Genomic DNA, 13,610 nt, shown 5'->3' with positions numbered 1-13,610 from the left:
GCACATAAGGATGTGGTGTGTGGGCTAAGAAAGGAAATAGATTAATAAGGTTTTTGTGTGTACTGAAAAGGACAAAGTAAGTAAAATATTGAAACTTAACTGTTGATATTTGAAGTGGTATTGAAGGAAAATAAGAATGAGCACTTTGCAGATAGCACAACCCTGTTTGCTTATGTTAAAATTAGAGCCCATTTTTAGGTTTGCCAGGGTTATGACAGTCCTTCCTTCAGTTCTACAAGTATTGTCTTGAGTCTTCACTTAGGAGAGTTGTCTGCAAGATTCACTGCAATTGCTGGAGAATTGGTGGTAGATGGTGCAAGATTAATCCTTAAAATCTTGTAATTTTAGACTTATAGAGCAACTGAATCTGTCACTGAAAAGTAAAGAAGCTTTAATTCAACACCTTGAGAAGGAAAAGGCTCAGAGTGGATCTTCTGATGGGAACTTGCCAGCAGAAAAAATCAGAGAACTTACCATTGCCTTGAGGCTTGAAAAGGATAGTGAGATAGAGGTGAGGAAACTGCCTGATGAATTTCTTGTTATAAATCTCATGGGGGGTAGGATTTTAAAGGTTTTATGCATGACACTATGTGAGTGACATCAGCTAATTCTTAAAAATATTATTTCCTCCTCCATTTTCTAGTTCATTACCATTCAGGGGTTATGCTTGGCTTGGTGGGCAATATTCATCCTTATTTATCCATTCCCTCAGTGAGAGGTTGTGTTTCCCACTGACCTGATGCCTGTGGAATAGACAGAGTGCAGTTGCTTTACAGAAATATATATTAGAGAAATCCTAGATGTTAATAGATCCCTCACTGGATGACATAACTGCTATAAAAGTTAAGAATGTGACTTGAGAATTTGTTCTTGGGAAGTGTCTCTGCTGTTACAGGCTGAAAAAAAAGCTGTGGTAAGGGAGGTAGGCATAAAAACCTCTCATAAAATAAAGTGCAGGTTTGCCCTTTAGCTTACAAAAGATACAAGCATCAGTCTTTTATTTCACTTGGCTCATAAATAGGAAGACAGAGATCCTGAAAGCTGGAATGTAGAAACAGGGCCTGAGGCTTCTTGTCTTCTTTTTTTCCTATTGGTTATTCAAAGACAAAATTAAAGCTGGCAGAATTAAGAAAGTTAATTATGGAGGCTGTCAAGCATCTGAGATTTTTTTTCTTCCCTTTTGTTTAGGAACTTGATATTGCTCAGCTCAGTACATAGACACATTTTTTTTGTCTATGTCAAGAAACTTTTCTGATTGGATTGATTAGAGGTAGTAAAAGTTTGCAGTTCTGGGTGATCCTGCAATTAAATCAATCTGTGCCAGGAAACCCCCTGGTTTCACAAGAGTATTTGTGTGTCAAGGTGAAAACAGCATAATCTTTAATCATTTCACAGGAGGTGGACAGAGTGCATATGATCATTTGGGGGGCAGTATTGGAGAAAAAAATCTGATGAATACTTTGCACAACTCTGGTTTTATGTATGATTACTTTTCCAAAACAAATAATTCTGTCACCTCCCCAGGGAAAACTGCTAATTAAAATCTCTCTTGATAAAAGCATCTTGCTGACAAAGATAAATGTCACATAAAAATGCACCTCTATTAACTCAGCAAGTGCTGAGTTCTGTCTCATGCATGGAGGAACATGTTTGGAGGATTTTTGTTCTATTTTCTTTTTTCTTCTTAGTTTTGACTGGCTTATTTTTTTGCCCAGGGTTTTTAAGCTCATTTTGCTTCACTTTAATGCTTAATGGGTGTATTTGTGTTGAGAATGAATGACAGTGGCCATAACAACTGTTTTCTTCTTACAGGCTCTTAGAATGGAGTTTCAAAATGAGAGAAATTCCTTTGAAAAAAAAATGCAGGTAAGTTCCAGTTTGGCTCCTGTTTCCTTGACCCCTTACAGTGTTGGGCTCCCTCTGTTATCCTTTCATAGGCACAGAGGCCCTGACTCCAGGGGAAGCAGAGCAGGTCCTCTGTTAAATTCTCTTTTATGTGGGATGACAGGAGGACCCCTCCTGTTTTTGAAGCAATTTTCAGTAAAGCTGAGAGACACACTCATCAAATATTGAAGCTGATGCTCATGGCCTGCTCCCTTCTTATACAAAATTCCAGGCACTTCTTTAAGATGCTGCCCCTCATTTTGGGAACTGTATTTTATGTTGATAATCTGAGTAATAAGCTCCAAGAACTCTGAGAGAGTGTACTTATTAATGTGCAGTTTCTTAGTGGGAAGTTAATGCAACTTTCACATAATCTAATTTAGTCCCTGCAAGAAGAGATGCAAGAGAGAGAAAATGAGCTTGCTGTTGAAAAGAAGAATGGTTTGAAAAGGGATAAAACTATCCAAGGACTAACTGTTGCCTTAAAAGCAAAGGAAAAAGAGGTGAGGATCATTGTGATCTTGCTGGTTTGTTGAAGTGCCACAGAGGGGGGGTGTTGTGTGTGTGTGGCAGGTCTGATCTCACTGGAACCATGAGGAGGCTTTGAGTGGGTCCCTGTCACTGCTGTCACCTCTCCAAGCAGTTCTGCTTGTCTGCAGTTTGGGCTCTTGGGCTGAAGGAGAGAGGAGAAAGTATCAGTTAAGTATCTTCCTCCCTTAAGAGCCTGGAAGAAAAATGTTTTCAGCTGCATACTGATTTTTATCAGCTCTGAGCACCACTTAGAAGATCCGAGGGGTATTTTATGTTGTTGAGTAAGTGGAGCTGTCAAAGGCAGCTAAAATGAGAGAGGTCAACATCAGCTGAAATTCAGATTGTGTGGAAGAGTGGGAAATACTTCACTTGAGTGATAGGCAGTCTAGTGAGTGTATAAGAGCAAGAATTTCTTCATATAAGATTTACTATGATGTATTTGGTGTTCTTGTAAGTGTTTTGTGTAGTTGGATGAATGTTTAATGAGATGGGGTAGAAATTACTGCAGTGCCATCCCTTGGAAATAACTTTTCCTACATAATATTCATTTCACTTTATTTAAAGAATGAGGAGCTGGCTTCTGAAATTGAGGAGTTAAATGCTTCATTGGCTAAGGCAAGAGAGGCAACTCACAAGGCACATGTCCAGAAATTCAAGGTAAGAACAAGCAATTTGTTGTGACTTCCCCCATTCCTGCTCCTCCCTTCTCTGTAATTCCACACAGCAGGCTGTGCTTGCTATCTTTGAAAGCAGAGGAATGGAAATCAGTTTAAAATGTTGTTTTAAATTTTTTAATGTTTATTACTTTGAAATAAACCTCCTAAATAAAATTATTTGGACAATAGAATGTTAAAATAACTTAGCTTGTTTCTCCTTCTTGTTTTTTTTTTTTTTTTTTTTTTTAAATCTAAACCAATTGAGAATTTTTAAGAAACATGTAATATCAGAATAAGTTAAAAATAAAGACACAAATATCTGGGGAGCTGAGGTTATCTTGAGACTTTTTTTCCCAAAAGTAGAGTGCCAGTACAGGCTTCCTATTAGAGTTGAACTGGGTGCAGGACACCTGCTTGGACTTATTTATACAATAACTGTGAAACCACTATTTATAAAATACTGGGATGTTATTTGTGAAAATGTGATTTAATAATGCTTTTTGTGTGTATGTGAAGGAGAAAAGGGACTTTATGATTTTTTTAAAAAAAGTTCTGAGTTTAAGAAATGTACAACTGATCCCTGCTGTCCACAGAGCCCACAGTGCAGAGTGAGTCCTGCTCCTCATCACTCTGCTCCTTAGCTCCAGCCCTGAGCTGAAGGCAGATCTCTGTGAGTAAAAGGAGCTGCAGAGCCCTCTGCTCCTGTCACCTCTGCTCTGCTCCAGGGCCACTTGTAGCAGTGTGGTGGAGCACAAAACAGATCTGTGCCAAGGGGAAGGGTGCAGTCACCATCCCAGAAATGTGCAGCTGTGGCACTTGGAGATGTGGGTTGGTGGTGAGCATGGTGCTGGGCTAGCAGCTGGACTCCATCCTAAAGGTCTTTTCCACCCTTAATTCTTAAGGTTGGCAGCTGGACTCCATCTTACAGGTCTTTTCCAACCTTAATTCTGTGATTCCATGAAAGACTCAGTAACTTCCTGTCCTAGTCCAGACTGAAACTGGACTCTACTCCAGAAATAGTTGGATGTAATTAAAGCTCTGTGAATCAATAATACTGCCATGACCTTGTCTGCACTGTGGGCTCCTTTACATGTCAACCTTTGTCTCATTCTTTGGCACCTCAGACTTCCTCAGCCTGCACTGGATGTCATGGAAAGTTTTGTTACATCAGGAGAGGAAGTTTTTAGTGTTACACTTTCCTTGTTTTGTCATTTCACTGTTTCTTTGCACCCCACTTCTGATACACTGGGAAGAGGAGCAGGGCTGTGGGATGCAATGGTAGTAAAGACTCCCAGGCTTCACAAACCCCTTTCTGGAGGCTGAATGCTGTTGTGTGTTTCAGGGAGCTGCAGATTTCCAGGCTCTGCTGATGGAGAAGGAGACCCTGCTGGCAGAGCTGCGCTCAGAGAACCTCAGCAAGGACGCTGAGAACCGCAGGCTGCAGAGAATCATCAAAGTCACTGGGCAGGAGCTGAGTGATCTCAATTTGGAAAGAGAGAAAATGGAGAAGGAGCTGGATGAAGCACAGCTGCAGAAGAGCAGAAGTGACAAAACCATTAATGTTATTATCACATTTTTGCTTTATTTCTTAGTCTAGAAATCATTCAGTGCTTTTGCAGGTCCTTTTCTAACAAAATTAGGTTTTTAATTTAAATAAGTTCTGGGAAGGAAATGCCTGACACTGCCTAATGCTGTGTGTGAAGATTGAGGAAAATTTTGGCACATAATCTGCACAGAATAATATTTTAAGTATAATTTTGATAGTTAGGTCCTAGGAAAAAAAACCATTAACCTTTAAAAGTGGTAAATGGTTACTGTTGATCCAGTTTTTCTGGTGGGAGAATCTGAACATCGGGATGATGTATGTTTACATTTCTGCCATATTTTTCTTGTTGCATGTCTATAGATTATCTTAAATTTCACTACTAAAACTTTCTTCTAATTGTGACCTGTAGCCAAACCTCAGCCTGCTCTCTGCTCTCCTAGCAGGGTCACTGTAAAGGCTGTATATTAAATAACCTCTGCTCGTAAAAGACCCAAAGCACAGGATTAATTGATCACAGTTTAACATAAAAAATGAGGTGCTGTTCATTAATTCTGCTGCTTCATATTCTCTTGAGGGTTTTTACCTTGCTGTGGGCATTCAGATGAGCTCTCCTGCTCCCAGCACTCACAGCTGATGCAACAAAGTGAATGACCGAGTTTCTCCTTTTCTTCATTTGGAAAAAAGGATGCCCCTTCTGCTGAGGCTTTGACACAAACCACTTCTCACCTGAATGCTTTGTCATGTGGATTTTGTTAAAGTCTTCTCACCATTGCTTCCAGGAGGGCAGCATTTGCATAATGAGCAGAGTGCTGCTTGCATCCACAGTCTGATCCTCCTCAGTTAGGGATTAGTCTCCTGCTATATGAAATTACATAAAAGATTTAATGAGCCTGTCTTTATTCACTAGGTGTTTTGGTTCCATTATTAAATAAGGACCTTAATAAAGCAGGGAGATGTGGAAATTGCTGCTCCTGCACTATTCCTATAAACCAGCAGAGGGGTCTCTTTACCTGCAAATAAATGAAGTTCTTCTCCCCCTCCTACTCCCAATTTAAAGCATTTTTGTTTGATTGTCAACTGTGGTTTGGCTGCCATCACGAAATCTCTATCTTTGGTGTGCTTTGAGATTTCTTTGGGGTGTTGAGGTTAAGGAGAGCGAGAACAGATCGCTGCTGTCAGTGAAACAGCCACAAAGAACATTTATTGATTTGAAGTATTTTATATTTAACTGTCTTCTCTATTCAGATTTTTTTTTCATCTCTCAGGGCAGCTAGAATATAACTGTACAGGAAAGACAGGAAAAATAGGACTGAGGAGGGAGTTGCTAGGGGATTTGAAGTTAGCTGGATTACAGAAGCCCTGTTTGACTCCATTATGTCCAAGTTTTTCATGTAAATGATGAGCTCCTCGGGGAAAAGCATTCCTGCCAAAAGATGAGCAGTCTTATAAAAATTATATCCCTAACCTATTTCCTACTCCTTGCAGAACAGCTGCTTCAATTTCAGAGCTGCAAGTACATTGGATAGAACCACATTGCCTGTGAAGTGTTGCCCATTAAGTAGTAGATATGTGGGAGTTAAACAATATGCTGTGAGATTTTGCTCTTTGACAAATAGGAGGCTGCTTCGGTGATCTGCTGCAAACTTTTTATGAGACAGCCTTAAAAACTCAGTTCTATTTATGCTCCAAGATGCCTATTCATCAGTGTTTCTATTTTGTTGGAATAAAGTTAGCAAAAAAAGTGTATAAACTGTAGAAAATGCCCTCAGTCTCTGTAATGAACTGCTGCCCTAGCTCTTCACTCATTCACAGGGAAATTTGCAGTGACTTTCCATGTACTGTAATTGAGGTAATGCTAAATTTTGCATATATTCATTAAAAATCCCCAAACAACCCTCCTAAAATGTATTTCTGGGCCTGCTGTAAACCCAGTTTGTCTGGACATGAATTGGGCATTACTGTCCTGGAAAAGAAGAAGGTGAAACTAAATCAAATAAGATTGTTACACGTGAGCTGGTCATCCAGATCACAGATTTAGTCCAATTTTAGGAGTTTCCTGTATTAATGGGTTTAGATGTTCTTGAACCATGTTCCTGCCTTAGGGTGGGCAACTTTAAAAGGCATCTGAAAGAGCTTTTAGAGCTCTTTCTGTTCTGTGCTTTCCAGATAAGCATCACTATCAAGATGCTGTTAAACATCACTTAAAGCTCTTTGGAACAAGAAATTTTGGACTTATATTTTTACACACTATTGGTGAGGAATAAACATCTCATCCTTGATGTTGTTCATGGCTGTGATGGTGCTGTGCCTGTAACAGGGCTGGAATGCTTCTTCCTTGAGAAGTTTGTTCAAATTTACATGACTAAACACTTCACATTCTCTCTCCAGGCCTAAATGTAGACAGTTCAAGTGTATTTACTAGATATTCATATTTGATCAGTTGGTTGGGGAAATGCATAATAACTCATTAGGCAGAATTTATTATTTAGTCTTCCTAGCTGTAGTTTAGCCTGAGAGGAAGATTTTGGAGCTTCACAACTTAATTATTCACCAAACTGGTTTTCATCTGACAAGGAGGGGGAGGCATCTGCTCCAGTCTTCTATATTAGAGTGTTTCACATTCATTTTTCTTAGTTCAGCTATCATTAATCATAGGAAAGTCTCTTGGGGAAAAGGTTGGCAGAGAGAATTGCAAAGTTTATGCTCTGAAAGCTGTAGGTACTGTATTACCCTTGCTAGTCAATGTATAGAAACCAATAGATTTTCTCCCAGACAATTTGAGTGGTCAATGAGTTCAAACAAGCTGCTACAGTGATGGATAGTTTGGTGTGTTACACAATTCCAGCTCATGCAAAGAAGGTAATTTTCAGTCTCACCTTTAGCTTGCCTTGGGAAGGATTTAGGGAGTTCTGGGGGTAGAAATAGGAGAGGCAAAGTTATGAACAAATTGGAAATTTCACACAGGCTGTTCTGCTTTATCCACAATTACATCCCTTGTCAGTCCAGTTCTGCCCACAAACCTGGCCATTACTGAGTTCTGCTGTTTTAGGGCAGAATTCTGGTTTCTGCACCTGGCAGGTGCTGTGCACCAGGAGCACTGAGATGAGATAACAGGTTGTTGCAGCAGCATCTTTCTAACTCTGCATGTCTGTCATCTCCAAGCTGCTTCTGGTTTTCACTGAGTCACAGTGTTGGTCACTTGAAGTTGCAGGCAGGATGAAAAGTCCCCTGAAGTTTAATTACAGGTAATGTGTCAGTTCAAGCCACTCAGTAACATGATAGCATAAAAATAACATTTAAAAAAGCCAAGGAGTGACCTTTGCAGCACAGGGAATGTGATAACACTGCTGTTGATCCTTTGCTTCCAATTGCAGTGCTGTGTGGGAATAGGTTTAATGTGACCCACTTGAAGAGTTCCACAACTTGGAGCCAAAAGCCTTTGCAATTATCAGAGCTTCCCACTGCAGTTTGTATTTATAGGCAGCAGTTAGGGAAAAACAGGAACATATTGGAGAGTTTGGGTATCTAGACAAAACTTGGACCTGATTCTGCTGTTCTTCAGTTTTCTTAGTCAAGCAAGTGGTTCTTTTGCTCCTGAAAAAAATAATTTTGTAGAACTGAGGGTCAGGGTGTAATCATTCTTTGAATAACATTTGAGGGGGTTTTGGGAGCTGTTAGGTGTTTCTTAGTTGAATCCTGGAGGTGAAGCTAAAATGAAGAAAGTAAACCAAAAGGCTTTGTAAATGACATTTTGCATTTAATGTGCAAAATAAACAGAAATAAAACAGTGAAGTAATAAAATGATGTTAAGGATTTGATGTGAACCTGCATGAAGCAAGGTAATTAAGTCAAGGAAAGGACATAAAACAGTTTGTAAAGAGGCTACAATTAAAATGTCACTAGTGCTATTTCTTTGGACTTAGAATAAGAAACAACTATTAAATTTTAAATCCCTATGGAGGTAAAAATAAAGTTTATAAGTGACTACCATATGTGCAAACTATTTAAAGGGCTCATGCTACTTCACAAATGGGCCCTTTTGGGGAATAAATAGCAAACATTTATTTGAAGATGTAGGCTGTGTTACCTGGTTCTTTGGGTCTGAACAGAAGTTTAGATAGTATAAAGTCTCCTGCAAGTTTTAATTGTTTAATTTTAGGTAACAGCTCCTGTGTTACGAGTTTCTACCTCTCTTTCTTCTACACAATTTGTGCAGTAGAGGAAAAGTTTATAAAATGAGATTGGTGTCTCCTTCAGCTGACAGTGTTGAAACTCCCCAACCAACCAGCAAAAATGTTGGAAGTGACACAAAACAGTGGTGGTGGGAGAGAAGGTGGAAGGACAGAGAAGCCAAGTTGGAAATTTTTTTACTGCCCTGTGCTCTTAAATGTTTTCCATTCTATCTGTGAGCTGGCTATAAATCCATGCTAACAATCTCATATATTCACATAGATGCAGTGATTGTCCTGGTGCCTAGCAGAGTGTCAGGAACAGGAATTGTTTGATGTTACTTCCTGGGAGCCAAGGCTTTGTCAGGTGGCCAGACTTTGAAAGCCCATGGAGAGCTGTGGATTTTCAGCTGGAATGGGACAGATCTGTGGGGCTGCAGAGGAGAGCTGGGGTTGTGCTTGGTGCAGCTTAGGACCTGCTGCTCCTCCATTGCAGCATTCCATGTTGGTCCTAACAGAGTCCTTGGGACTTGCTGCTGTGTAGAAGCTGTTGCAAGAGATTGTTCTTGTGGTTTAGGAGCAGAATGTCCACATTTCTCTCCTGGGAAGCTAAGATGTAGAACAAATACAGCTAGTCTTGGAGCTGCAGGAAGTAATTAGCAGAGCCAGAGTCAAGATCAAGTTCTGTTCATCCCTTCTGATCATGAGCTTGACCTGGTTGGTCATTTGAAGTTTGTGTTCTTGTCAGAAGAAAAAAGTTTTTAACATTTCTGACCTTTTGTTTGATGCCAGAGTAACCAGTGTGCAACAATTTTCATGGTGTGATGAGAAAAAAGGCAAATGACAAACTGAATCACCTGTAAGCAATTTTCTCCTTTTTCTAGCCAGAGAGTAAATTGACTCAGAAATGAATGTTCATTCTGACAACATCTCTGTGCATAATATTCCCAACAGCCTTGTAGAACAGCCATTTCGTATGAAAAGCATTTAAACAACAACCTAGATTTATGGAAGAAAATACTGACATCTCATTTGAAAGTTGTTCTTTCTTTAATTGTATTCATTTATGCCAAGAGAAAGTGGCTTCAGTACATTCTTCAGTGACAGTGTGGGTTGTTAGTCTTAAACTTTCTTTAAAGCTGATTTGCTGCATATTCAGTTTCATTTTTTTTGTAGGACCTTAGAAATCAACTAGAGAAATTACATGGTGAAATGACTGAGAAAGAAAAAGCAGTTGAACACCATTACAATATTCTTTTGAGTGAAAGCAATCAGAAACTGCAGAGCCAAGAACTTGTTATAAGGCAGCTGACAGACAGTGTCAATCACAAGGATCTGCTGCTTGAGGTAGGTAGACTTACTCTGAAATGAAAAATGGAAAGTTATCATTTGATTTTGTGTGGGGAATTATTACAAAATCACGTTTGTAGTTGGAGTTATTGTTGATTTTGAAGATAATCCTTCACTTCTCATAATACTGTATTTGCAGAACAGGCCTGTAATTACAGAGTGTGTGACATTCCCCAGGATTTCTTGTTAGGGTTTTGTGAAGCGTGTGGACAGAGGGGGAAGAAAGCTTTACTAATACTTATGTAGGATTGTCATTGTTGTAAAAGCTCTGAAGTGCTCATGATTTTCAGTTTATTGTGCACAAAGTGGAGATTGATGAATAGATGCTGAAATATTTTATCTCCTTTTCTGGGAGCCCCAAGTGTCCTGTATGGGAATTTTCCTGCCTGAATGGTAACAGGGCCCTGCTCAGTTTTCACAGAGTAAAAATTAGAGATGGTATTCAGCAATGCAGAGAGGAGATGAGGTTGCTCTGTACCTGGAGACAAAGGTGCATGCCTTGACTTCATTTTTTAATACTGAAAAGGTTGCATAGGTGGGGAAAGCTTCTTTGTATCATTTTATTTCACTTCTGATATCTTAAATTGAGCTCTTTTTGCAAGGTATGTAAATAACATGTTCCAGGTCATCCTTGGATATTCTTCTGAACTTTGTTAGGTTTTGTATTTTGCAGTTTCAAATTAGACTAAATTTTGTAAAACTACTTGTTTTCTTTTGTTAGAGACTTGATGGATCAGTTAAAGAAAAGGATGCAGAGCTGCAGGAGCTCCAGAATAAGTGCAAGAACCTTTTAAGAGCTAATGAAGAACTTGAACTGAAAAATGAGGGTTTAGTGAAGGAGAAATGTGCTGCACAGACTCAACAGTCAATTATCAAGATAGTCAGAGAGCTGGAGGTGAGTTTTGCATAACTGATCATTTGCAGGTAAGTACCTGAACTTCAAATTGAAGAGAATTTTGACTTTGGCTTCAAAGCTGTGGACTGATATATGTTGTAATTCACCATGTTTTGTGCTCTGATGAATTTATATGGCATCACTAAATTCCCTGCTTTCAGATGTTTTGCCTGCCATAAAGAGGTGGAGTTTTTTTGGTGGTTAGGGCAGCCATAATTCACTGAGTGGGAGGATATCTGCATTTCTGGAGAGAGGTGCAGAGAGGAGTTTGTGTACTTTGGATAGATAAGGGGAAAGATTGCACAAAGCTGGTGCCCACAGGAGATAAATGGAATGTGAGATTAAATACAGGTAGGAGTGAAAACATGTCCAGGGCAAGAAGAAAACTGCTTTAAAGCAAAGAAGAAATTGTGCAGAAATACATATATTAAAAAAGGATGAGCAATATGTGCCCATTACTGTATTTGATGCCATGAATTGAAAAGATTTGTACCTGAAGTGAGAGGTCAAAATTCAAAATTTTAGTTTTAGAAGTACTTCCTTCTCTCTTTACCTTCTGTTCTAGCAAAAAAAAAAAAAAAAAAAAAAGTCAGGTACTGTTAAATTTTTGAATCACTGCCTGACTCCATCAGTGCATCATGGTGTACAGATCATTGAACAAATGAGCTGCTTTTGAAGGTACATTTCTTGTCTCTTTTTGTGTTGTTTGCAGCCTGATGTGTCAAGGTTTCTAAAAGCATCAGGCAAGGTTAAAATAATTAGACTGGTACACAGTAATGGTGGAGAAAGCTTTTTCATTTCTTTGATAATATGTCAGTCATTAACAAGACTTTCTCAAGGAAGCTCAGAACAAAGGGAGCAAATGGCAAAGGAAACTTAAGTGCAGTGTTTGGGTCACATTCTGAGCAGTGTGGTGGTGAGATGATGAATGTGATGGGCACTGTAATTAACCATGGGAGGGACAAGAACGTGTGGAGTCCTGGTGGTGTGACCAGCTCAGAGAAAAGGAGCTGCAGCCCTGTTTGCCTGGGCAGCAGTGAAGGTTTGTGCCAGTGATGTGAATGTGCAGACACAGAAAATGGTCTGGGAAAGGCTGGGGGGAAATTCCACTTGTGCACAACAAACTGCAGTGCATGCACCTCACTTCTGTCACAAAGGGACCTAGGGTGGAAAATCACAGGGAATTAATGGAAATCAAACAGTGAGTTGCCTGTGTAGCCCTCCCTCTGCTCAGGTGGGTAACCAGGGCAGGAGCAGTGCAGGAAATCACCCAGACCCACCTTCTAATCACAGCCCATTCTCTGCTCCGTGCACTCAGTGACTGAACAATAGCTAATCACGGCCCATTGTCCTCTCAGCTCAACCTCTGTGTCACCTATCTCCTGCAAGGACCCACTTGGGCATGTTAATCAGCAGTTTTTGGACACAGATTAGCCAGAGCTCTGCTCTCATTGGCTGCCTGCCACTCTTGGATGGGTTTGCTGTGCTGCACTGACTCTCAACAAACCCACAGCTGGATCCTCCCCACCAGAGGGGACAGAAACCAGGCTCTTCAGCCTCACTGAGCTTTTAAAGTTGAAGGAATTGATTGGAGAGATACAGAACTTTTCTTTCTTTCAGCAGATCTTTGTAGTTTATTTTAATGTATTGATAAAGTTTAAAGCAACCAACATCCAGAGCTTTGCAGGATGCCTTGGCCAGGCCAGGAAATATAAATTACAGGTTCTAATTTTGGAGTTTGGATTTTTGAGCCACTGTCATGGTCTAGAGACAGTGAGTGAGGGCATTGATAATTAGGGGAGTTTGACAACTTCTGACTTGGGGATCTCTGAAGTCTGAGTTAAATGTGTTTTGCAGACAAGGAATTTAGAAATTGGAAGAAATGACCAAATTCTAGTGATGGATGAATGGATGGATCATTGAGGAGGTATAGCTAATATCCTTCTCTCAGTCATTTATCCTTTAACCTTCAGAGATTTTGAAATGATCCTGAGGGTAGTTGGAACATTCAGTGAGGTAACCAGATATTCATGTGACATTGCCAATAAGTTATTTATTGTGGGGGGTATAAACCTTTTACTTTCATTGCTTACAATCTAAGAAACCTTTAATGAAAATAAGTTATGTTTTCCACCACTGCTGCTTAGGAATAGTATTTCAGACTTAAATATAGACTTTAACATATTAGATTGCCTCCTTTCACGGGAATATAAATCCTTCACTGCAATATGGTCCTGGATGTCTTGCAGCTATCTCCTCTAACACATTTTCCCTCACACCATGTGTCAAGAGGTTTAATGTTTCATTAACTCCCACAGCATTACAGTCTATTTAAGTTACAGAGCTGCCTTATGTTTTGTGTACCGTCGGGGAGTTGATTGAAATAATTCACTCCTACGTGTTATTTAGAAATGACAGTAATAATGTACAAAAAAAAGGGATGTTCATGCTGCAAATCCTCATCCTTAATATTCATGAAAGATTCTGAAAAAATCAGGAACACATCCTCGTGATTTTGCTAACCTTTACCCAGGTAGTTGAATTTAGAATTTAATAATTTGTGTATAGCCTGTGACATT

General features: G+C 39.6%; 1 protein-coding gene across 5 annotated transcripts in view; it reads left to right on the top strand.

Annotated features, from left to right (window-relative positions):
• Nucleotides 1-13,610, top strand: part of CDK5RAP2 (CDK5 regulatory subunit associated protein 2) — a 71,254-nt gene that overhangs the window by 8,333 nt on the left and 49,311 nt on the right. For all 5 annotated transcript variants that reach the window (XM_063174296.1, XM_063174294.1, XM_063174295.1 and 2 more), the window contains 7 exons: nt 349-511; nt 1,813-1,866; nt 2,268-2,387; nt 2,980-3,072; nt 4,414-4,632; nt 9,963-10,133; nt 10,858-11,031. In XM_063174296.1, coding sequence (XP_063030366.1) covers nt 349-511; nt 1,813-1,866; nt 2,268-2,387; nt 2,980-3,072; nt 4,414-4,632; nt 9,963-10,133; nt 10,858-11,031 — 994 coding nt within the window. The remainder of the gene's footprint in view (nt 1-348; nt 512-1,812; nt 1,867-2,267; nt 2,388-2,979; nt 3,073-4,413; nt 4,633-9,962; nt 10,134-10,857; nt 11,032-13,610) is intronic.

Source organism: Melospiza melodia, chromosome 22, assembly GCF_035770615.1.
Source record: "Melospiza melodia melodia isolate bMelMel2 chromosome 22, bMelMel2.pri, whole genome shotgun sequence".
Taxonomy (NCBI): domain Eukaryota; kingdom Metazoa; phylum Chordata; class Aves; order Passeriformes; family Passerellidae; genus Melospiza; species Melospiza melodia.
Note: the sequence above shows the minus strand (reverse complement) of the source record. Positions and strands in the feature narration are given on the sequence as shown.